Raw genomic sequence first — 26,079 nt, forward strand, 5'->3', positions numbered from 1 at the left:
ACCTTAAACCTTGTTGCAATTTGGGAACTGTGTTGCTTCGAAAGGCAGTATAGATTATTCTTGTATAAGTGTACCCTGTTGTGTTGGACAATTACGAAGAATGTAATTGCTTGTGTGATCAAGACTTACCAGTTATAAGCCATCGGTAGATTATTTATTTAGACTTGAGGGTTACCCTGATCACTGTGAGGTTTACCTGGTTATTGTAAGGGTTACCCTGATCACCGTGAGGGTTATTCTGGTGTAGGTTAAGGATAAGGCTGATTAATCACGTTCGTGGTACAGTTGACCACGCAGGACTAGATCCCCGTGAGGATAATTTTTGTATGTAGTTAATTGCTGTTGTATGTAAAAAACGGATAACTGAGCACTGACATTGAAGTTGTCCATCGCGGCTGGAAGAGTCGATGCATGAAGGGCTTTCATAACTGCAGCCAATCTAAGACTATATTTAAATGTTTTTACATGTATACCTGGTGAGATTTTCTGCGTGATGTTTTGCTAGTGCTGCCACTTCTTCTGCATCGGTGTCTCTGCAAGCATAGTTGAATAGTTGGTTGCATGCGTTCTGGAATTCAAGTCTTGAAAGCTTGTTATTACATGTTGCATTGGTGCGAACCTGCTATAGTTTTATGTTGATTTGCCGCCATATCCCTTTCCTCTCTTTAAGTTGTATGTACAATTGGCAGGCATGTAAAGTTTGGATTACTTTGGTTGAACCTATATATTACAGTTCGCTTTCAAATGCATGCAGTCATTTACATCTAACAGAAATGTCATGTGAATAGAAAGGCTGTTCTTTTTTCAGGCCTGAGAATCTGTTGAAATAAAAGGGACAATAAAGGCAGTTCAATTCCTTATAAACTATACGGTGGCGGAAACCTATCTAATCTTTGTCGGTGGGAAATGTAGGTGTCAGGGCTTTTCCCAGACTTCCCCGACAAGGACTTCCACAGGATGCCAATAGTTCTATTATCCGTGATTCTGTTGTCAACGATTCGTGTAGCCGGGTTGCAATGAATTGCCGGGCCACATTGTTAATTCCTTCGTATTGACAATGTCAATAGTTCCATTATCCGTGATTCTGCTGTCAACGGTTTTGTATCCGGGTGTCAACGAAATTGCCTAAAGAATTCCCTTGTATTCAGGTGAAAGTAGCAGGAGCGCATAATATTGAAAGGAACAGATCAATGAAAGCTTCAATTTCATTTTGTGATCACGAAACTGTGAAGGGAATTCTAAGTAAAAAAGCTCCTGGTTAGATCGAGCCCATCACATAGTGGCTTGACATCAGCAGGTAGGTGTTAGTCTCTCAGTTTGTGTAGAAATATGCGACCCACCATTCCGAAATCAGGCTGATGTATGATGTTTGGCAATTCCTCTGAGTCTCCCCGACTTTTTTTACACTTCAGAGTAATGCAACGTCTACATTCTGTCTTGAGAAAGCTGAAGTAATAACGGGCAATGACAGAAGAACTTCTAGGAACATGACTGAACAGTCATACTGAGTTCCACTAGGCCTACTTCAGCGATATGACGTTTACCTATACTTCACCCTGGTTTTGGAATGGTTGGTCCCATGTTGCTGTAGTAATTTTGTGTGGATATTCGCAAGTGCAGGTAAAGTGTAAATAAGCAGACAGGGATAACTATGAAGCATTACGCACTAGCTGTAAATAACAAAATGTAAATTTGAAGCTCTGTATTAAACGGGGAAATCTAATTCCTCTACGTCATGCAAAGCATTTGAAGCAAGATATGGGACGGGTAGCGCCCCCCCCCCTGTTGGTCCTTGTTTGACAGAATCTGAGGAATTCTTTTCAGACATCTGAGGGGGGAGATGATTTGGATAAGAATAGTCTAGAGTGTATCATGGTTTGGACATGTACCTTGCCAAGTGTAAAGCAAAGTATTTTTTCGGTAGTATTAATATTTGTTTTCACATTTGTGTGTTCTTCCCAAATCGGTAAATGAAACGAGGGAATGTACCTCAGCAAACTGTATAGACAGGTATTTTGGGTGAGATGTAATTTAGGATTAACCCTAACAGTCCCCAGTCCTCCAACAGGTGAAGGATTGAGGAGGGTTAGGGTTAATATTTGCACTGTTTGTTCTGCATGTACACGTGAGAGTGTTACTATCTAACTGAAGGCCGCATATCACGCTGTTTCATGATTTTATATGAAATATGAAAGAGAATCCTATGCAGCCTTCATCACTTGTATCACGGACCATTTACCCATCTACGTGGAGGAGCCCTACTCCGAGGCTGTGAGCCAATATATCATCACATGTTAGGATTTGTTCTGTCAGCTTTTCATGCTCAGGTTGTTGTTTCATACCATCTTGCTGTGGCCTGTGGCTTTGGTGTACTGTAAATGCCACAACGCAGTAGCGCCTGCGCAGTACGAACTAACCTTTGTCATCTTATGAATGGTGCTCGGTCAGCTGAGTAATCTTTTTTTTTAATTTCACCAAATCACAGACCTTGTATTTTATTGTTTGTTTCAGGGCAAGGCCAAACACATGTAGGTGGCAATGATCAATATAAAGCCACAGAGTGAGGCAGAAACATTTACTTTATCCTGGAGTTTTAGTACTTGACTTTTGCTATCTGGCCTTTTCTCTCCTCAACAGGTTTTCTTCCGTTTCCCCACATGCGACTCATTCGAATGGTGAGGAATCAGTGGTTGATTCTGTACCGTTAAAATGTCTCGACGCACACAGTCATTACCGTAAGTGGCGTTTCAGTACTTTAATTTTTATTGCGGGCAATTTCAGTTTTTAATTAATCTGTTACTGTGATTCAGCTCAACCAAATCACTTATTGATTCAGCAAAAGTTCTCTGTTTATATTTTTTTCCTCACAACAATCCTCTGCAGCTGTTCTTCGAGAGAGTACAGCATATCAATTTGAAATGTGGCTCTTGAATCAGTCTTGGTACCAAGATGCTCTGCATATGCATACCGGGGGGGGGAGTGATTCCATCCCTCTTATGAAACTTGGTGGAAATGATTGGTGGAATGCTAGAAAAAGCATACCGCGGCATATTTGTGATGTCAGTATATGCCGTTCATCAGAAAGAAAAATGGAAAGCAATGGTTAAAAAGGGGAATGTTATAAATACCTGTAGTAGAAGTAAACAAGATTCCAAGTTCATATAACTTGTGATCTGATAAACAGCATGGGCAACACTCCAGTTTCCAAGTGTAAGAGTAAATGGCCATGTACATCTTGGGTATACCGGAATCGCATCAGTGAATTAATTTAACTCAAAAACAGAAGCATTTTTCTGTATCCGACAAAATTACTGAAATGGGCGGAGTGCCTACGGGACAAACACAATACATGCGATGATGACGAGACTTGTCCGATGAGTCTGACATTAGAATTTGTGACATCACCACACTGGAAGCTGTAATATTTCATGCTGACATCTAGTATGGTAGTTCCTACTATCTAGCATTTCCAACGTTCATGTAAGCACTGTCTTCTTCTTTTGATTGCTGAAACGTATGAATATAGCATTTGAGGACCATTGATAACTCCGTTTTATTTACTGCTTGTTTTTTGTTTACTTGTTGCCTTCATTGACACTAGATATTGTGATTGTTACACTTGTGATATTTAAGTGCTATATAAAGTCTACATGATTTCATTCATCATTTTCCTTTTAGAGAACGTATAATTAATGATGGACGGGACGATCCAGACAGGCCAGGAATACCGACGCTCCATCAAATTAATGATTTCATCAGTGCCATACCAAGTAGGCTACTTCAGAATGCAAGTCCGCCAAAGAGTCCTGTCCGGTAGGCTTAATGAGCCAGTTTGATAACCCAACAGCGCATGCCCAAAATGAACTGCGTCCGCAGTCAATTGGGAACAACAATACGCATGTGCGAGTCTGTCCTATCAGCGTGGCCATACGTTGACTCCCATGCATGCTTTGTTTCCGAATAAGCTTATGGGCCCCTTTTTGAAATAGCGGACTGGCTCACTAGTTTATCACTCTTCACTATTTTGTTCAACGTAGCTGTCACACTGGTACCCTTAACCAATTTGCCCATCAGCCCATCCAGCCAAGTTGCAAAGAAGGTGACCCACCGTTGGCTCATTGTGAAACCTTTACATTGATAGCAGATTACTTTCTGGGTGGAAGTCCTTTGTGGGTCAGTTGCACTCTAAAGCTGAAGGCCCTTTAATTTTTTGTTTTGAAATGCAACACTGGCTTAATATCTGACCTTTAAAAGCTCAAGGTTTGTCCCACACACCAGCTGAAAAGGCCAGTCTATTGAAAACCTTTAACCTCAACTTTTATTACAAAATTATCGTAAATTTAATTTAATGCTTCATTTGTGAATAATTATTGCATGCAAGTATTCTGTTCAATTAAACCAGTTTTGTGCTCTTTAAAAAACCAACCAGGGATAGATCCAGTAAGGTTATGAGGAATTGGATAGACCCGCCCAAGTTAATGAGTGTGAAGAACTCTTTTCAAGATTTCTCATCGTTTTTTTAGGACGGGTTCCATGATTAATTGAAACAAATGAAACCAATTAAAAAGATATAATGTTGATAATGGAAAAAGATTGATAGGACATTGACTAAACAATAAGAAGAATTCATTCTTAACGCAGAGCTTTACATTTATCTCTAAGTGCTGAACAAAAACCAGTTAATTTTAAGTACCAAAAGTTAAAATCACGATCTTCTAAAAAGGCATGTTTTGACCTGTGAGTTAAAAGTCCGTCACTAATAAATATTTCTGAACGGAACCGGTAGTCTTTTCCACAGTAAAAGCACGAAACCATAAGATACCGTACATGGCATATGTCTTAAAAGGATAAACTGGTGTTTTCAACATGAACATTGATATTTGCATGCAGTCAAAGTGATATTGAAATGAATAGGACATCCAGCGATGCAGAAGGAGAGTCTGCCAAGGAAAGCTCTCCTTGTGTCATCAAATTTGATGGTTTGGAAGGAAATGTAGACGTCAAATATAGAAAGGTAAAACATCTTTTGCACTATTTCACAGAGCAATTTATTTTCAATTCTCGTCATTCATTTTATCATGCTAAATTGTTAAAATGGTAAGAAATATTAAGTAGGTGTTTTCTCAATACATATCAAATATATAGCAATAAATGTGTAACTAATTAATTCACTGAACAGAAACGATGTACTTAATACAAATGCTTTGTACAATGAACCAACAGCATAGCGAGACAACAGAGATGAAAGGGTGGGGGTGGGGTAGTCAGGGAATAGGGAAGGACGAAATTCTTCGAGAGATATGGAAACAAGACAGGTAATTAGCCTTTAAATTGAGGTAAGACGGGCACAGTTGTGTCGGGTTTGCTGTAGAGTGGTAGATTGCAGCGGGATTGGTACGTGTGCGCATGTATGAAAAAAAATGGTACAGTGAGAATAAGTTAAACGGAATAAACATGAAAAGGCTTTGTTGGGGACACATGGAATGACATGATACATTTATACTTCGTGGGGTAAAAAAAGAAAAGTAGAAACAGACGAATTGCAGGAAGCTACGTTGCATAGGTATGTCAGCGACGTAATACCTGTTTAAACGAATTGAAAGTGTGTGGAATCATCGTTCACTGAGAAGAGACGACTCAGCAGGGAAGTCACTAAGATAGACTTTAATATACCGGAGTCGAACACGCGGTGTTTTGGATGTCTCATTGACATCTGATACTGTCATCACACGGTTGCAGACGTCACACGTGCCAAAAAAAAGGTTTTGGAAAATTTGCCTTTTCACTTCTAAATCAAAGCCCCCAAATGTAGCCTCACCCCACAGCGCATGATTGCTCATTAGCTGGACCTAGGCTTGGAGTCATTATTATTTTTTCAAACCTGTAAGCAACTATAAACAGGAGCAGTTGGCTCGTGGTAGCATGGCTCATACGAACACAAGGGAAATCTACCTGGTTAATTGGTACAACTTTCTCGTCTGTCCAGTGTGTGATGACCAGCTCTTCAGGGAGTAGCAATGACATCCTGGACACCCTTACTGATAAATTGAAATGGGCCTTGAAATTGCCGAAGCTGCTCATCTGCATCCTCGGGGGTGAGGATGCAGTAATGATGTACGACAAGGAGCAAGAAATCTGTAAAGGTCTTGTCAAGACAGTCCTCAGTAATGGTAAGTGTATTCAAACCAAAAAGTAAAAAAACCAAAGCCTAGGACCACCAAGCCAAAATGCAATATAATCAAACCAAAAGGTAAGGAAGGGTGAGCACATCTGGCAGTAGGTATTTTCCACTTTGTGCCTGCTTTCGGCTATTTTTTTATATAATGCTCTGTGACTGTCAATTACAAGTACCATACTATGAGGTATTTATATCTAATTTCAAATGCCTTTTATCCTAATTATACTTCAAAATCACAGCTCGTAACAATATATAATACACTTATGACCTTTCTTTGTCTTTAAGGAATGAAGTTTTTTTTAATCCAATTTGTTGCAAATTATGCATGATGCAGCTGATGCGCATTTACCATCTTAAAGTGTGGTCTAATTATTTCGTCCCAGCCTCTATACCTGAATGGATAGTATAAGGGTACCAAGTTAATACTATGAAACATCTTCGTCATAAATTAAACCAGCATGAAGGTTGATTTGGAGGGACACACTAGTTTGCTGGTAATGTTTAGATAAAAATAGACTGCTCCATCTTTTCTCATAATTTTGAAAACATTTCCCTACCAAAACAATCAGTTGTCCCTACCTACACTACAATGAACCAAAAAGCATCCCGACCTTTTCACTCCACAGTACAAAGATTTCAGAACAAAATTTCTTGGGGGAAGAGGAGGCCACATTTCTTTTTGTTTTCCCCCGACACTTTTGAAGGCAGCAGCCCTTGCATTGAGTCTCTTGTTTGCCTGAACTAGATGTTTGGTTATTGACGAGTGGACTCCAGTGTGGACTAATGAAGAGCATTGGCGAGGCTCTGACAGAGCACGCCGCTGGTCATGCTTTGAGCATGCGAAAGAATCTGGTGGCAATAGGTGTAGCACCCCTCGGTATCCTACAGCACAAAGAGGAATTTCGTCCTGACAACCCAATCAAACTGAGGCAACGCAGAAAGCATGTGACGCAGAAGGTAAACAAAAAGGGAAAATATTGTCGTGGGTATTTTGCTCTTCACATGCACCTGACATATATTTATGAAAACTCTGCACTCGTTATTAATCGTCTGAAAGCTTTAGGCAGCTTAACTCACAAGCTTTAACACTCAGGTGCTTAAAGCATAATTTGTACCAGAAGTTTGATTTTTGGGCAAATGAAAGTACAATAATAGATGTATTAGGACAATTACCACTAACATCAAGATGTTTCTACCTTAAGCCTGTCAATGAGCATCATTGCTAGTTGTATTTCCAATCTGACTTTTATCTAGTGTATGCCAGTAATTGAGCTGGACTATACTGTCACAGATGACCAAAGTGGCAACAGACTGGATCCAAACCATACTCATTTCATCTTGGTGGGCGACAAGGAGCAAGGCAAGGGTACCGAGGGGAAGTTGAGGAGTCAACTGGTCAATAAGATAAAGTCGTGGAAGATAGAGGGAACCACAGACAGCCATTGTAAGCGAGGGTCACAGATGTAATTATTTTCAAAGATAAAAAGTATAGATAGTTGTGGCATCCCCTTTATTTAGTCTGTACTTCACATATACAGATCCCCGGCTGTTGGTTTATAGTGCTTAATTCTACCAATTCCGTTGTTGTAGAAATTAGTGCACGGTCCACTTACCTCATGGGCTCCATCCGAGTACAAATGAGAACGGGTGCTTTATTTTCTAGCAATGACTACCCTTTTGCCGATTATCTACAAAACAATTTGCACATGTTGTTGACTTGTTTCCTTTGTCCTTCATCTTTTCTTTGTTTATTCAGTGAAGGTATACAAAGATAACTGGATAGACCTATTCCGCATCCTAGCTTCGACTATCCCTAAAAATTACGAGGAGATTGGGCATGAATTTGTGTGATGGATGGCACATCGTCACATTTACACTTTTCACAGGCTACATGCATTCACAAGCATGTCACTCATTTCTTAGCATAAGTATATTCAAACAAACAGCAAGAGTTCGGCTTGCAATAGTAACAAAGAGTATAACTTTCAAACAGGCTGGGAGTCTCGTGTACACACATAGTGTGCATGCAACTTTTTCTGCATCCACGACTATTGGAGATATAGCAGCATCTGTGATTGCAGACTTAAACAGTGGTTCAGGGAGTGTGTTGCACTTACACATTTAAATAATTAAATAAACCACAAACCATTACAGTTAACGCGGTGACCTCTGTACTACTTGTGTGACCTCATATTTGATTTTTTTACATTCTCGATGTCCCAGCCCGAACTCCTACCGTCTATCTTCTCTTCGGTGGGAATGCCACAGTTTTTGAGACACTTTTGGATGCTGTGAGGAACAACATTCCAATCATTGTCTTTCCCGAGTCCAAAGGAGCAGCTGAAGTACTTGTTGATGTTATACAGATGGATGATCAGCGCTACGCTCCGTGAGTCGACATTTCTTTCCCTTGGTAGCTTAACAGACATCAATTCAGCATTATTATCACGGGCATTACACAATAGAGCGAAATCTGTCGACCCAATGCGCGTTTGGAAAGGGTCAACAGAATTTCACGCACCGTGATTGGTCAACGCCCTGCAAATTCTTGGAGACGCGCTATTGTGAATCGCCTGTATTCATACCAGATAACATTGAGACTCAAAGGGAGTATCAACCCCCCTCCAATTTTTTTAGACTCTCCCGGTCCCTTTTTAACCTCACATGGATCTCATGTGTCACCTGCGTCAAACACTTTCATGTTGTCACACTACGGCACTCACCCATGGCCGTAGAGCAGGTAAAAAAATCCATGTCCACCTTTAATTGTGGAATGGGTACTGTTTTCTCCTTATCTATCCCTCCCTGATCAAAAATGGCCTTTGCTGCACTGCTAATATCACTCAAACTTATTGATGATAGTGTTTTTGTCCACTCAATCTGGTAATTTAACAGGGGTGAGAACTTCCATAATGGCGTTAAAAAACTTTTGAAGGAGAAGTTGAAGCTGCGAACCATGGAGGAAGTTATTGACATCAAGGTTAAGATTCAGCGCACCATCTATAACCATCGTCATCTCATCAACATTGAATCTGTGTCACAGTGCCTGAATAGTGCAATACTCCGTGCATTAATGAAAGGTAAAATTTGTTCAAAGCTTTCTTAATTTAACTGAAGGTTTGTTGTTTTTTGTCGTCTTTTTGTTTGCTTTACTTATGGGGTCCTTAACCGGTATTTGTTTCAATTTAGAAAACTCAGATTAGATTTTTACAGGTTATAGTGATTGGATTACAATATCATTAAGTTACAACTTAACGAGCCAATAAAACTAACCTCTTAATTAATATATACTGACTAGATAGCTAGAACAGATCAAGGAGAGCTCATTATAGGCCACTCTCTTGGGGGAACAAAATTTCCACACATATTGAAAGATGGATGTGTTAAAGCAGTCTCAAAGGTCATTGGCTGTGCTATTGTAACCGTTACAGTTCACATCAATACTTAAACCTCACAAAAAAGCAAACCCAAAGCTGCCTTTCTGTCTCACATCATTTGCAAATTTCAATCGCTGCAGCTGAACAGCACGTAGAACACCAGTCAAGCCAGTTAATGCGTCTCGCTGTTCTGTGGAATCTTTTGGACCTAGCCAAGTCCAAGTTCGAAAAGACCAACCCGATATGGAAGGTAAGTGTCAAAATCTATTATGTAAATCAGCAAACAGAATTGCAAACCCATGACTCCAATTGCACCATTGTACTGGTGCTACGCACATGTTACATGCCTCTTTGGCCAATAGGATGTTATACTCGTGACTTGCCAAAAGCATGGGCATGGGTATGGTATCCCCTTTGTCTCGATTAGTCTATGTAACAAAAGCATTAGAACTAAGCTCGAATATAAGTCTGACAGATGCGTTAGTGCATCCATGAAGCTTCACTATAAAATTTAGTTGCGCACACTGTGGGACGTGGAATTTGATTTCTGAAATATTAGAAAAATCCTTTCCGCGGATGACCGTTTGGACTTGTTCAAAGCATTGTAAAATCTTATGTTTTTGATCCTACAAATTTAGCATTAAATGAGGATTTTATCTTTTGAATTCGTAAAAAAAACCAATATACACGTATTCATGTGAAGTTTGAACAGAAAGATTCATCAAAGCATAGGCCTATATGTACTTGCTTGACAGGGAAGCATCCTAAACATGTAAGCTGACCAATTTTGTTTCGGTTGATAGCAAACGGACCTTATGGAGGAATTACTCCACTACACTCTTGTCAATGACCAGCCTGATTTTGTCAAGCTGTTCATCACAGCTGGCAGAATCAACATGAAAGAGTTCCTGACATTCGCCAGATTGAAGGAACTGTATAACAAGGTAAGTATGATATCATAATTGCGCCCGATGTACCACATCGAATCAGAACACTTTTACGCGTAGCTGGTAGGATGTTTATGATTACCTGCTCCTGTGCTGCAACGTTTTATGGTTGTCTTTGCACTCTGCGCATTTGCAGTTGTTTCTGGAAATCAAGTCTTGAACGCACGTTATTGCATTACATTGTTGAATTGGTGGAAACCTACATGCTCAATATGCTAGATCAAAAGAACAATACTAACGCACTTGTGATTTGGGATTCGGATCGACGGGGGTGGAAAATGGCGGTAAGTATTCGGATTCTGATCATTGTGATTATGGTGGGGAAGATGGAGAAACTCAAATTTGCTGACTACAGGACTATACTCAGTGCATGTCCTGGAAATTAGTGCATTATTTATTACATTTTGCATTGCACCATGGAAAAGGCGGGTCATAAGTGGATAATATACACGTATAATGTAACCGATATGAGGGAATATATTCTTGTGTTTGTTAACTGCAGGCAGGAGATAACACTGTGGTCCTCACCATTCTGGAGCGGTACACAGAGAAGACGGTAAGAATGAAATTTAATTTGTTCAGGATAACGTCATCGGACAAAAGCGATAAATATGCCATGTGCGGAGTACAGAGACAGGTGTCAAGGCATGATGTCGTTAACTTATTTTGGCCTTCTGCTATTTTTTTTTTTTTGCTATTCCATAACCCTCTTCGGTGTGCGTAATCAACGTGATATCCATTTTGGGTTAAGTGTATTGAAGATTTCACTTTTTACGACATTTTGATGGTCCGTGCATTTCCGGACAATGTGAGGGCACTGTTGCTGTGCATGTAGGTATGTCAGGGAGAACACTGTTCATTTTATATGTTTTTCTGTTCACCTTGTGGGCCCAAGGTTTGCTCATTGAAAATATTTTTGGAAGGATGCAGTTATGGCTTATTGGCATTTACTTGCACAAAAATGAATCAACAGAGAAAACGAACAAACCCAAAATTATTTGAAGGGTTGGAAAGGAGACAAAGTGCATGGGCACTTTCCACAGATCCGTATCACCTAAGTTTCCGTCAAGGGTTGTTTATGATAACCATGGAGATTTAATAATCAATTGTTGGAGACTTTTGAGATACTTGGTGACATCCAATAAACGTACCAGTCCCACGTGACTTGTCAACCAAATACAGACCGGTTACGTGGGACTGGATGTGCACCGGCTGTTGTCTGCAGAGTAGGACCGGCTGGGGGCGTTTTGATGCTGATCGTCACGAAAGCCAGTGCGTTTATATGCGCGAGTGACGACATACTGAAGTCGGCTATAACGCTGTACGGTTCCCAGACTAAACAGATCCCAACTGTGTTTATCAATCGAGAATTAATCGATGTAGTGAACGAATGACCGTGTTGAGATGACCAAAATAGCAACCAACCTTTCACCGACAGAAACATACTGAAAATCACCCCCACTAATAACTAAAGACGAGATGACGTGAGTGAAGTCGAATGGGCAAAATGGGGACCATGAAGGCGCTTTCGCGAAGTCTCTACTTTTGGGTGGGCCGTCGTGAGGCCAAGGATACCGAGCCTGGAGGTAGTCTAGGATGACTTGGCCCCAGTCTGGAGCTAGTCTACCTGCGATTAAATTTTATTCTTGTGTGCTTATTTTTGTAAAGGCTTCCCCTGAGGATTATCTTGCTGGCATCGAGAGTCTCCTGAAAGAGTTGATGTGCGACACCTATGACGCGGATCTAAAACCTAAGACAGGTTGGGGAGCTTTCTGAATCCTACTGTCAGCCTGAAAGTAGATTTGGACTTTCTTTGAAGCTGCTATGTAACAGGTGTCAGGGGTGATGTGAAAGGCATTCTACTGCATAATCCCAACATTGTTTTCTGTTATAACCCTAACAGTCTTCAGTCCTCCAACAGGTGAAGGATTGAGGACTGTTAGAGATAATAGGCCTACTATAGCAAAATTACCAAGTTACCCCCAGAATAATTCTGCTCCTGGTCACCAGCTACTTGCACGCCTCCAGTTTATACATAGATCCTCCCGTTTTGCCTCGTTTTGTTATATTGTGTGTGTATGTACCGATTTCGTGTTTTTTAAATTAATTTTTAGCAATTTCCCCGTTTTACGTTTTGAAGTGTATTATATGATTTATTTGTAATGCCATTTTACACAGTTGTAGACCCGAGTCACTTGACTTGGACTCAAGTCGCTATTTTTGACCTGTGACTTTACTTGAAGTAGATGACGCAACTTGACCAGTGATCAAATGACTTGTGAGTGACTTGTGACTGAACCAAATGATTTGTAACTTGGCTTAAACTTGCAAAATTGACTTGTGATTTGACTTGGCGACTTGCAAAAATGACTTCCTACCACTTCTGCCAGTTTTATGACAGCCGTATGGCTGCGACAACGTGCATTATTAATTGAACCACAAACCACCTTAAGTATATATGTATAGTACTCAGCACATCTGTAGTCTGAGTACTGTGTCGGCTGTCGGCTTTATTGACACTCTTGATACACTTTGCTTTGGGAGGACACTATGCTTATTGATGTTTACCCACTATGGGTCACGTGACTTATATATAATTATAAATTCAACATGGGTGACTCAGCCCAACAGGTCTTTTTCTGGACTCAATCCTTAGGAAGAAACTACAATCTATATGACGTAAGTATTGTAATGCAAATGATTGAAATATAGTGCGAGACCAGCAGAAGATGCGCAAACACAAATCATTAGGTAATGTTTATTTATAGAGGGTGCTAGCTTGTTAGCCTTTCTGCAAGCATGAGGCAACTAAAGGAGCCAGGCAGCTGCAGTTAGGATCTCCCCTGGATCAAACTTACAACAATCACAAGACAAATGACATGATGACATAGCGAACATGTATAAGACTAAAAACAAATGACATAAGCATGAACAGAAAAGAGAATGACTAAACCTACAGGGCAGTTGGATAAAAGAAAGTAGGCCATGCAAACGGATGGTTGGGAGTTAAATTATTTACAAATATAAAATGCAAGACATATTATGCGAAAAGTCTGTTTGAAATTGAAGTAAAACAATGATGAAAACATCGATTTTACAATTAAACACTAATAATAGGAAACTGTTTAAAACTAGCAAGACCAAAACATGAAAGAAAATCTTCCGTGGAACATACACAAGGGTGCGAAAATTCTGTAACGCCGCATAGGCTCATTTTTGGTGTAAACAACACTTAAAGCTCACTTTGTTATGGGAGGGATACCCACTATAGGTCAAATGACTTAGAGGGCGCAAGTGGTTTATTAATTAATCCATCCAACTGAACAATAATGCCTTTATTGGTTTCATACAGCGCATCCGTCAAAACTTGCAGCGAGCGACTTACGCCAATCCATCCACACCGTCAACGATTTCCATCCTACAATTGAGCACACATCCACATGTTCTGGAAAGACTCACACACGCAATATAAATTGTCAATAGTGACACTCAAAATTTTCATGACCTGAATTTTTCTACAACAGGCTTCAAGCATCTTGCGCAGTGGTTTCAAAGGTATCTTATAATTTGTCTATTCATGCAGGGAAGAACACTTTTAAGGATCCACTGAAAGAGCTGTTTGTGTGGTCAGTTCTCCAGGATCGTATTCCCATGGCTATGGTGTTTTGGAAGCTTGGCAAGCCCTCCGTAGGAGGTGTTCTTGTGGCAAACAAACTTCTGAAGGCATTGTCTGAGCATCAGCAAGTGGTCGATGCCCAGAGAGCAGCAGAAATACGTCAACATTCCAGGTATATCAATGTGGCCAACACTGCAACAGCTGTGGTAGATGCATCGGACAAACACCAGAGCAGTCCCCTGCTGAGCATAGGAGATTTTAATACGGGAATAATTGTGCTTGGCTGACATTTAAGACTGGCTCAGAAGAATGGACGCGACTAGTGTCCGAGTTGTAGCACATATTTATTACCATTCATAAATACCTTTTTCGTCCGAAAGTCAAGGAAGTCAATATATAACAGATTTCCTACGATTGTGTTGTAGAATTTTACTTTCAATTTTCCGAACACCCCCGTCCATTATATGGTATATTCCTTGTGCAAGTTGTCCAAAAGAATCTCCTTATATGGACTTGGGGCGCGCGTGGTGAGTCGCGCACACACATACTCTTGACCAATCAGAATCGATTAAAGTGTCTCGTATCCATACAGCGTCTTATGTATACATGTAGCTCCATGCTCGTATCCAGGTGCTAGCGCGTAATTTAAGTAGCAAGCATTATCATTTCTTAGCGGGCATTATGAGATGTTAATACACGGTCAAGTTGCACGTTGTTGAATAGGGAGACTGTCTGAGATATTTTTAAATGAAAGTTAACCCACAATGGTGTATGCGCCCACGCCGATTTCACAATCAAAGGGTGCATACGATGCGCAAGGGGCACTGGTTTAGTTATCCACCTGCACACTGTTAGCACTTGATGACTGAGATTCAGTGACTTTGAATAAACACGGTACATGTATATGTGATACTAACTTGCGTAACAGAACGGTAATGGATCCATTACTTTAGTCTAGTCCATCATAAGCGCGATCCTCCCCATAGTGCGGCTTTAACCAGTGTCCCTTCACTCTTTCCGCAACTGAATCAAGCTGGTCAAGCATTTTTCTATCCACAGTGTCAAACGTAAAGGGAAAAAGAAACCAGTTGAAATTTAAACATGCAAATTTTGGAAGGTCCCGATAATTTTACAGTACAAACGTTAGGGGATTTCAAGCAAATGTTGATATCCTGCAAAAATCATCTAAAAAGATATGAATCTTTCCAATTTTCAGGGACTTTGAGGAGACGGCCGTCGACATCCTTAACATGTGTTATGCCGCAGACAGGCGTCGAACATCGAGCCTCCTAGTGCGCATCATGCCGGAGTGGGGCGGTGTCACCTGTCTGGATATTGCTGCTTCAGCGAAGAGTAAACGCTTCATATCGCATGTTGCCGTACAGAATCTGCTGAGCGAGCTCTGGATGGGACGGATGTTTGTCATGACACACGTGTTGAAGGTTAGACTTTCTAACTTCCTGTCCGTTTTCAGGGTTGAATATATACTGTCTGTTACGAGTGTTTAAGTCTTTCCAGGGTAGTGTGTCCTACTGTTATATGGTGTTAATGTTATGTACAGAAACTGATTTATGTTTGAATATTAGAGGACCATAATAAAAAACATACTTTTTAAAGCTTTTTGGTGCCTTTATATTGCACTTCTGTATTTTGAAGATTTTAGCCTGTTTGTAATTTCCAGTAGTGTATGGGTTTTCTTTGCAGCCGCGTAAGATATCCGGGATCAGACAGGGCATCAAATATTTTTTTCACCTCGAACACAAAAACTGAAATAAACGAGGATTTACATTTTTCCTAGAAAAAACAACAGAAAATAGCATGCATGGTCTTAATAACGGTTGGATTTCTCTGTAAGATAGGTAGTAATCTGAGTACTTAGTTGCTGGAAGTTTTTTACATACCTATGTCGGTCAAGCTACTTCTAAACACTTGTAATCCTACTCACTCGAAGCACTATATAGAGTGAAGAAACCTTGACTCTGGCACGTTTGTTTGATGTACTTGAAGGTTCAGAAAAGACTTCACAAACTAAGCATTGCAACAAAGATCCAGAACAAGCTTTTAAAGACTTAGTTTGAGACAAAATATTGGAATGAAAGGAGTGCTTTTGAGCTTGTAGGGAGATATGTTCTGTTTCAGTGCATTTGTGGAAACGATTTTTATCAGATTTCAGGATTTGTTTAATAACTCATACCAATTAATGCTAAATACTATAAACTCTTGGTTTTGTACAAAGCCATATAGTTTGATATTTAGGACAGATAAAAGCTTTTTGACCTGTGCTTCCATTGCTTTGTGTCGCAGATCGGCCTGTGTGTTGTTCTCCCCTTCCTGTCCATGTGGTTGATCACTTTTCCTGATCATGAAGACGCATCGAGTGTTCAGCTGAAAAAGAAAAAGGTATATCTTTCAACAGTTGAAACAATCTCCGTTACTCTTTAATCTAGACTGTTGATATTACACCCATTGCTTCGAGCTGTACATCGCGATTAATCACTTTGACATTTTTGTCTGGATTTTCTTCTTTTATTTTTCAAGCATATAATAATTGAATAATTGTAAAATGTCACAAGCACAGTTTAGACTTACTACTTCGTAAGCCTCTTTCTTCCTTAATTTCGGATTTGTTGATATCAAGGGCTTTCTTTAGCCTTTTGCTTGTATTGGGGGAATAATCAATAGGCCTATATCAGATTTTGACTGATCCAAGAAAATGCCATTTCTGCGATGACATCATATATACTCATGTGCACGTGCATGAACTTGGCACTCGCATGCATTTATTTGGTAAAACAGAACACCGTATTGGTGAAATACACAAATGTAGGCAAGTAACATGCTTTCACCACCTGTGCATGAGCGTGGTGCCACCTATTATTCTAGCCACCAAAGACTGCGAATATATTGATATTGAAAAATTTGAATTTTGTAATGCATTACTGCAAAAGTATTCAAGAATCGATTACATGTGTTGCCAGATTTTGTTGTAGGGAACCTACTAAGTGGAGAAACATTCGGTTTTCACAATCTTCAAACAGCACTTTATATGTGCAAATCAAAACTTTTTGTCTGCTCATAAATTTTCAGTAGTGTTTGCCTACTTCAAGGCAAGACTGACACAAACAGGATTCAAATTATAATCTTATTTTTTTCCATTGCAGTGCCTGTCTTTTAAAGTGAATAGTTTACATGGATTACGCATGAAAGAGGATTTAAGATTGGACTGAATTTTGCCAAGAAATTCCATTGTCTAAGTCTAAAGGGACGCCCATGTTGTTTTGATGCCAGGACCCTGTGTTTCCTCCTGCTGCATCGAAGATGGATGGAGCAAAGAAGGACCAAGCAGACGGAATCACGCAAGTTTATACCTTCGATCTTCCTCAGAGTTTGGTGCAGTGGATGTACAATATAGATCCCATGCATAGGTGTATGAAAAGAGCAAGGCTTGGTTAAACCGTATTTGCGCCAAGCAGGACAAGATATTTGTACATATACATGGAAACGACAGTCCGTTGGTGGGAACTCGCTCTTGTGCAACCGATGGTTGTTGGAATGTTTGCTCGTTGCATGTGTGACGCGCACGTGCGAGCTCAGTTAAAAAAACCTCCCACCATCTTTGCCGGTGAGGTTGCACTTCAACTCAGGGCAGATTATCTGCTATATTTTGTGCCTTTGGCACCCGTGCAAAAACTCTATTGGTTTGTGCATTTATCAGTATTGATGTTACCCAATGATCTTGAGAACAACCGAGTGGCCACCCCCTTCAAGGGACATTATGGCTGCATCCGGATTACTTGGCTATAGCTTGAGGTTACACACGACTCTATGAGAACTGGCCGCAGCCACTACCATAGACTCGTGCGTAAGTTCGGGCCACAGCCAAGTACATCGGCCACTGCCCATCATGCATGGAGACCATACGGATCAAAGCCAGGGGGGTGGATTCCCGGAAATGGAAAATAGCACAGCAATTGTTATTGCACTATACACAAGGCAACTCAGTTCAATTGTAGAACAATCTTAAACCTTTGTGAGAAAGTTATATGAATTAAGGCCTAATTTTAAGAACTGAAACCACTATTATTTAAGAATAGTTGACTCTACTAACCCTTAGAGTAAGTAAACTAAAAGTGAAGCTTCTCCAACTTTATTTTGATAGAAAGACTAGGCAGCCAACCAGTCGATGTGAACAGACACTGGATCAGTTAAACAGGCTGAAATTCTTCTTTCAAGCACCTGTTGTATCCTTCAGCTACAATGTGGTAAATGTGTGACTCTGTTATGTGTTGTAAAATTATGTTCAATTTGGATAAAGTGTTTCAAATCGACTTACTGCTGTGAAGTGATGTTGTAAAGAATTGCTCAGGCATGAGTTCATGGAAGTATAACAATGTTTGAAGCAATATGTTGACTTAATTCATGATCATTATAAACCTTTTTCCATTCTAGATTTCCCAGTTGTTGTTTCTGGTTCTGTTTAGCTACATCGTCCTCGCCAACTTTAATCAGGAAGTCTCAGTGTTCGAGATAGTTCTCATGGTCTGGGTTTTCTCAATCTTCACTGAGGAAATACGACAGGTATATCTTAACCCATTCCCGCCGTGTTACAAAACACGCTTTGTGTATGAAAAATTAGATGTAGGAATTTCCTATAAATGGCCATATTTTGTCTCCATAGATTCAGCAGGAAGAGTGCAACACATTCCTGCACCGTGTAAGGGCCTGGCTGTGGGGCTATTGGAACTGCGTGGATCTGATCTCCCTGGTGATGTTCGCCGTTGGCATTGGTCTGCGATTCCACCCGGCCACGTTTGATGCTGCCCGCGTTGTTCTGGCTCTAGACCTGATGGTCTTCTATTTCAGGATTCTCCACGTCTGCTCCGCCAGCAAGCACCTAGGTCCCAAACTCATTATGATCACAAAGATGGTGAGGAGCTCCACTTGTTAATTAAGGAAAGAAAAAAACTACAGAGTGCGCTTTAGTTTATTCATGAGCCTTGGGCATATTAAGAGCTTCCAGTGCTTGCCATCATTCCTGGCGAAATCAAAAGGTTCCTTTTTAGCATAGAGAAAGGACACAAAGTTTTTGTCCTGTCTTTAGGTTATGATTTAAATGCTTTTATTCATATATTGGTTGGTTTTTTAAGGACCAAAGAACATTTATTAAATAAATTTAATACTTTTATTAAATATGCATTATTGTATTTTTGTTATTACGACACGCCAACCTGCTAGATGTTGAATGCTATCTGCTCCATGCAGGAACAGGAGATGTTTTGCATGTTTAAGCAGACGGCAACAACGCCCTTTTTGTTTAGACTGACTGGTTGGGCGCGTGCAGCTTCGTGGGTATTAATTGACAGGGGTCTTGTCACCAATTTCTTTGAAAAGGTGGATCGGTCCCCACCAGCCTCATCTCTTCTTTGCTCTTTGCCAGTGAGCAAGAGCAGATCCTGAACCACATTTCTTTGGGGGAGGGCCAAAATGTTTTGGGTAGGCCCGAAAATTTGGATTTTTACATAAGCTTTTATGGCATTTCTTTCTGAGCGCCGACGCTACATTTAGGGTCATTTTCCATGCTTTTGGAAGGAAGAGAAATGAAATATACCAACAATTTCCGTTCTCTCATTTTGCAAATATGTTCGGGGGGCTCATGGCCTCCCTCGGTAGGGGGAATGTATAGTTAATATTACTCTAGAATTTAAATGAATTTCTTCATCACACAGATGCTTGACCTGATCAGTTTCATCTGTATACTGTTGGTTTTTCTGATCGCCTACGGAGTAGCCTGTCAGGCCATCCTCTATCCAAACAGTGCTCATCCTGAGAGCATTGCTAAAGGGGTTTTGTATCGATCCTATTTCCAGCTGTATGGAGAGCTCTTCCTGGATAGTTTTGAAAGTAAGTGAACTTTTAGCAATTGAATGAGAGGCAGAAATATGACAAAATCAGACAGAATCACTGGATTGCTTGTTATAGATGGAAGCTGTTGTGTGTATATGGCACTAACATTTTTTAAAGGTACGATTTATTGGTGAAAATCTAATGCAAGAAAGAAACTCATATTAATGAATGGGTCATTTCTTGGACTTGCAAAGTGAATACATTCATGATAGCTGTGTCTTGGCATCCTCTTGATGCCTTGGAGTTAGAATGTCACAGGACCAGTGTTGAAACCAAACCATTTCTTTTCAAGTAAAGTCAAGTCGCAAGTCATTTTCTGCAAATATAGTCAAATCACAATTCAATGTTGCCCACATCAAGTTTTGAGGTCATTTTTTAAACCATGTCTGATGTCACAATTGATACGGTTCTAGTACTTTTTTCTGACATCCTGTATTGATGATGTGACTCGTGACGTTTACCTTATTTGATCGATTGTATTTTTTTTCTATTTTTCTTGTATTCAAAGAAAAGGTGGTAATGTAACAAGTCCACTGTGGTCAAGCCCCAATCAATTGTCTTTACGTCAGAAATTTAAATTGACAACACTGATTTTGATGGACTGTCGCTTTTACAATGCCCCCTTGAATGCATCCAGGAAGAGTTAATGAGAATCACAGAAGGTGATAATCAATCGTTACCTGTGCAAAAAAAGCAGACAAAATTCTTTCATTGAATTTAGTGGAGGGCTTCACTCTTTCCGGAGACACAAGACCACACCTGCATGTGGCCATGGACCTAATACCTTTTCCATTGGTCTGTTTTTCTTTTGACACAAAATAGGCCAATGCGCTGTGAATGAAACGCAGTTGGCAGCAGGTATGGAACCCTGCCCCCGTCAATCTTGGTTCGCCACTGTCAGTTTAGCAATCTACCTTTTCATCAGTAACATCCTCTTGTTGAATCTCCTTATTGCTATGCTGAAGTAAGTGTCAATTTCCCCCATCCTGTTCTTCCTCTCAGTTAACTGCTGGAATTACAGAGATATTACCACAGCGAGTTAATTAGGTTTCGAAAGTCTTTCTATCTAAAAAAAAAAGCATTTGTGATATGAAACGCACCTTTAATTGAAAGTTATTAGTTATCGTACTCCATGCGCGTGTCCTCAGATCCCGAATGCAGTTTTAGCCCCCAGAGGAGAAGCAAATAAACAATCTTAAAGGAGATGTAACTGTAATACAAATAATGCATCTACCCTGAAAGCAAAAGATGACAGGATTTCTTTGCGGTCATGCTATTTAGCGTCAACAAGCGTCAACACATACAAGTAGCGTCAACAGAGCGTCAACAACTTTAAAATACCCTCTAAAGATTGAAGAGTGGTTTTTATCGTATTTTACAGCCTCTATGACCTGCTACTGTGTAAGAGAAACATTGAATTCGCGTCCATATTCTCGTAGAAAAACGAAAACTTTTCTCGATGTATTGAGGCCGTCTATTTTCTTTACTCTACCGTCCGCGCAAAAACAAGATGGCGGTCTGTCGGGCTGCACGAGCAGGCCTGACTTTGTCACCCAAGTTTCAGTAATTAAATATCATTTCAGATAGATGTGATACATTGAATACGATATGTAGGAGCCTAATTAATATTGTAAATTTAAAGAAAGAGGAAAAAGTGTGCTTAAATAACTTGTTGACGCTTTGTTGACGCTCGTTGACGCTTTCTTTGTGGCAGTTTATTCTCTAGGATGCATAAAGAGTTGATGTTGTCCAATGAAAATGGAATAAAGATCCTCCTGTTTTATCAGCTAAGGTTTTGGTTTCAAGAACATGCAGAAAATCGTCTCTTTGGTTCACACTTTAGCTACACCTTCACTGCAGTCCAGGAGAACACTGACACTTACTGGAAGTTCCAACGATACCAGCTGATCAAAGAATACTACCGCCGACCTGCAGTAGTTCCACCCTTCATTGTGGTCGCTCACTTGTTTCAGCTGGTGCGTTATGTATGGGACAGATGCTGTCCAAAACACAAAATGTACAGAGTTCCAAATCTCATGAGTAAGTGAATCAACCTTAGTACTTTGTTTATTACGGGTTTATTTATTTCACATTAGGTGGGCACTTGCAGACAGAAAGGCTGAATTGCTGCCACAGCAACATTACAATTAAACGTTCAAAAAACAAATAGTAGATTTGGTAAAAATAAAAATATATGAAAATGACGCTAAAGTTATTGTAAACTGCACAGTACCTGCACAGAAACAAAAACATGACCCCAAAAATGATACCGTTATGAACACGTGATATTTTTTTAGTTAGGGAAAAGTTTCATTTCTGTCACCTCAAAAAAACTTTTTAAAATTTTTAGTTACTCCCTGACAGCATGACTGTCGTGTCCTAGGGGTGCGTTCCACGAAATGGTTGTATTGCTGCGTGCGAGCTCATTAATATTTTGTGATCCCGCGGGATTTGTACAATAGGACAAGCCATAATCAGGAGGGATCATGGAAATATTTTTATAAATCCTGAATTTAGGACTGATAGTTTCCAGTTCGGGGTATCTCTTTCACAAAAAGCCCTAAATTGCGGGCCTATTTTGGATAGAGGCGGGCGGCTACATTCAGAAATGAGCGCTTAGTTTTCCTGCTATTTGGGGGTATTTTCGTTCAATAAAAAATATTTTCGTGGCTAACCCCCCATAAAATTGAAACGGAAAGTGATTTTCTGGCCATAATCTTGAATTTCCAGTGAACCTCTTCACGAGAGTCAACAGACGGCGCTATTTCGGTCCGATTTTGCACTATTTTCTAAAGTGGGTGCGTATTTGGTGTAGTGCAACCCTAGCTTCTGACGAAACTGCTTTGTTGACTATTAGGGCGAAAAATGAAGCGTGAGGTTGCAGAGATGGTGGCTTGGGAGAAGGGGAAATGCCAAGATTATCTGGCTGAACAGAAGGCAGTTAATGCAACAAAAATGAAGCTGGAACATATTGAAAAGCGGTAAGTTCCACAGGAAATGTAGGAAATGCTCTTTCCATCAGTAATATTGGGGATAGCCTTATGTGTATCGTGACGTCTCAAGTAATATTTTGAGCCAGCATCCATCTCCACCAACCCTGGTTCTGCCAGGAAAGTTGCACAGATGATATCTCTTGTTTTCTCCAAGGTAGATGTTTTTACTTTTCGCAACCACATTGATGCGAGTGTGTCAGGTTTCCCCATAACAACTCATCGTTGGAAGACGGGGTTTTAGCCACACTTTATATCTTTTGCTGAACATCAGTGACTGATGTCATTGAAACTTTGGTTGTAGACTTATACATGTACGGTCATTAGTATTTTCCACCACTAGCCCTCAGCTTTCTCCTTTGTATGGCTGATAATGCATTAAGATTTCTCAGCACCCAGTTTGGACAAATTTACATTCTCCAAGAACGTTGCACTGTACATCAAATTGAACCCTTAAAGATAGGTATGTCAAAGGTTGTACCATACGGGCTCAGACAGGACAAGGTAATACATGTAGATTTTAAGATCAAAAGGGATACCAATCTCTTGCTGTATGACGACCAGTCATACCTGCAAGCAAGCGGGAGAGCCTGCACATAAAGCATATCTTAATCACTGAAGGAGAACAAATAAAATTGGGCAAGAATTTCAGTGCTCCAAGTTGACTTTTACACATTTAACACTTGATTTTAAACAGAAGCTACCATTTTTTGTTATTCCCAGGCTCGAAGACATTTCCTCAAAGATGAACCAGTACTTTGATGGGAACAGTCTCAGTGAATCTCTTAACACTTTGCTGAAGCAGTTGGATTTGAGCTACAATAATCCCAGTCCATACAGGACCAGGTACAGTAAAGAGATTCCAGGCATTGCTTTATTTATACCTTTTAAGGATTCTGATATTTACACAATTCAACATGTGGTGACCTAGTGGCATGATTTGGAGAGGTAACTGAACGAAGGGCTGCCATATCATGTATCGATGAGCTGCGAGGCAAATGCGAGCACATGTAGTGCGATGCGTCCAGTCTGCCGGCCGTCAGTGCGTCCGGCCGTCCGCTTTTCACTTGTGATGTTAAGATTTTTCTTCTGGGTATTTGGATAATGATATGTGTGACCTTTGGTTGTGTGTTTTAAACTGGCATTTTATCAATATCAGAACCTAATTATAGGTTATTGCCTTGAATTTGTAGGAAAAACTACATGGGATAAGCAGACCTAGGCCTATGTATATTCTCAATTTCAAAACCTACATTGTTTCTATGATAGGTATTATTAATAGAGCTGTGTAATCACTGATCTGTGATATTTCCTTTGATACTTGCAGATCACCAGATTCACTGAGTGTGTCGTTCAGCCAAATTCAAGAGATGAATGCTCAACTGGATTTCATTGGGAGTAGAACATCCAGCATCCAACATCCAGTCCACGCATCCAGCCCTAGAATGATCTTGGTACCCCCCAGCAGTCCACCCAGGAGAAATGACGGGCTGAGATTTGAGAGTAGAGCGCCAAGAAGTTGAACTAGAGGAAAAGATTGGGGGTTGTCCCGAAAATGGCTCTTTACCTTGATGCATTGAGGCCACCCACGAACTTAACATTAAGTTTGAGGAGACATCCAAGAAAAACATCCCACTATAGAGTTAACTTGGCCCCCGTATTCATGTACCACTTCGGTTTGTACTTCACCAGGAGTGTGTGATTTGATTTAATTATGTTTTGTCATCGGGAGAAAAGGAGCATAACTCGTATGTTCAGTTTCTGTGGCTATATACACGTATATATAGTAGCGTAGGCAAGAGGAGCAGAGAATACAGAAGGTATGAAGAATTTAACTGATAAGGGGGAAGTTGGAATGCTGAATGAAATGAAATCAAGAGAGCGAAATAAAGGAATTTAAATGCCTAACCGGGATCTTGAAAATAGATCATTAATACAAAATGGGTGATGAAAAATAGATGATGACAAAATTAAATACTGTTGTAAAAAAGGATTTCAGAAATGACTATTTCAGTAGACCACTCTCATTTTGCCTATAACTCTTATGGGCGGCCAGAGTTTGCCAAAAATATCACCTTTTGGTTGGATTTCGATTTAACTACCATTTCGTTCAAAACGGAAGGTCGTCCCCATGATTTTAAATGGGGTTGTATTTTCATTTAGTATTTAGTAGTGCGTGTATTATTATCTTGCGTTCTGATAGTTGCGTGGGATTCATTACGCTTGGTGAATTGTTTTACTTTTGTACCAACGGCCAGCCATAGTTTTTTAGCAGCCGCTTGTAGGAAAAACACGACTGTGACGTCAAAGGAGCAGACCCTATAAAGCAGTTTCTCCGTACCCTCATTTGGTGATTTTACCAGGCAACAAAAACAAAAATAGGCCTGGCAATATAATCATCATAAAAACCTCTTCCCTTGCATCTACAACCTTGTGATAATACAGGCTACGTAGGGTAATGGATACAAAAACTATTTTACTGAAAACCAAAAACACTAAAGTATATCGTGTCATAGTAAAACTATAAACTATATTACTATTCAAAGCTTCACTGCTTTGATAAATATTTCTACGCAGTTAAAGCATTAACTTCAGTTAAATTTCATGCACTGTCAACACGTATACTGTTTTACTGTTACATAGAAAAATACACAGACTTTTATTTTGAAGTGTATTATTTTAAACGTCTTTTAATGAAAGGGAAGAGTATTATATTTTTGCAAAAAACGTACCTTCAAACGGTAGTGAGTGTTGAATTTTTGGCCACTGTGAAATAGCAGTTTAGAATTTGGGGTTGAGTTTTACAGTTTTATCGTAGAGGCAAGTTGATGGTTTACACACACTGTTAAGTTCGAAATGCCTGTATTATTTTTCTAGCATATGACAAAATGTAAACCAATAAATCTCGTACCCAAGAAGATGAATGCTTAGCTGGGTGCGGGGCAAAACGTGCACTCCTTTCTCAAATACACTTTGCGCCCCGAATTTTGTGCATAAGCTTGGGTTTTGAAGTTCAAATAATATTTTCAATTAATCAAATTAGGTATAATTTACAGAGATATGTAGT

At 40.0% G+C, this 26,079-nt stretch overlaps 1 protein-coding gene across 1 annotated transcript; it reads left to right on the plus strand.

Moving 5' to 3' along the window:
- Positions 1–1,063: 1,063 nt before the first annotated feature.
- LOC110976000 (transient receptor potential cation channel subfamily M member 5-like) lies at positions 1,064–25,964 on the plus strand. The gene is made up of 26 exons (XM_087139959.1): positions 1,064–1,297; positions 2,638–2,735; positions 3,679–3,813; positions 4,891–5,014; positions 5,987–6,170; positions 6,924–7,135; positions 7,433–7,622; positions 8,402–8,567; positions 9,074–9,258; positions 9,696–9,805; positions 10,359–10,499; positions 11,005–11,058; positions 12,171–12,261; positions 14,086–14,290; positions 15,335–15,560; positions 16,423–16,518; positions 17,407–17,568; positions 18,213–18,380; positions 18,568–18,696; positions 18,797–19,045; positions 19,845–20,019; positions 20,845–20,986; positions 21,866–22,062; positions 22,880–23,003; positions 23,736–23,858; positions 24,340–25,964. Exons 2-26 carry the CDS (start codon positions 2,710–2,712, stop codon positions 24,533–24,535), a joined length of 3,810 nt encoding a protein of 1,269 aa, XP_086996085.1. The 5' UTR covers positions 1,064–1,297; positions 2,638–2,709; the 3' UTR covers positions 24,536–25,964.
- The last annotated feature ends 115 nt before the right edge of the window (positions 25,965–26,079 follow it).

The sequence above is a fragment of the Acanthaster planci genome, linkage group LG08, assembly GCF_054643075.1.
Source record: "Acanthaster planci isolate LZ-2023a linkage group LG08, COTS_SCS, whole genome shotgun sequence".
Lineage (NCBI taxonomy): Eukaryota > Metazoa > Echinodermata > Asteroidea > Valvatida > Acanthasteridae > Acanthaster > Acanthaster planci.

Coding starts and splice junctions, on each gene's coding strand:
- LOC110976000 (XM_087139959.1), top strand. CDS start 2,710: ATGTCTCGACGCACACAGTCATTACC. Junction 7,623..8,401: donor GGGAACCACAGACAGCCATT/GTAAGCGAGGGT, acceptor TCGATGTCCCAG/CCCGAACTCCTACCGTCTAT. Junction 20,987..21,865: donor CTCCTTATTGCTATGCTGAA/GTAAGTGTCAAT, acceptor TTCACACTTTAG/CTACACCTTCACTGCAGTCC.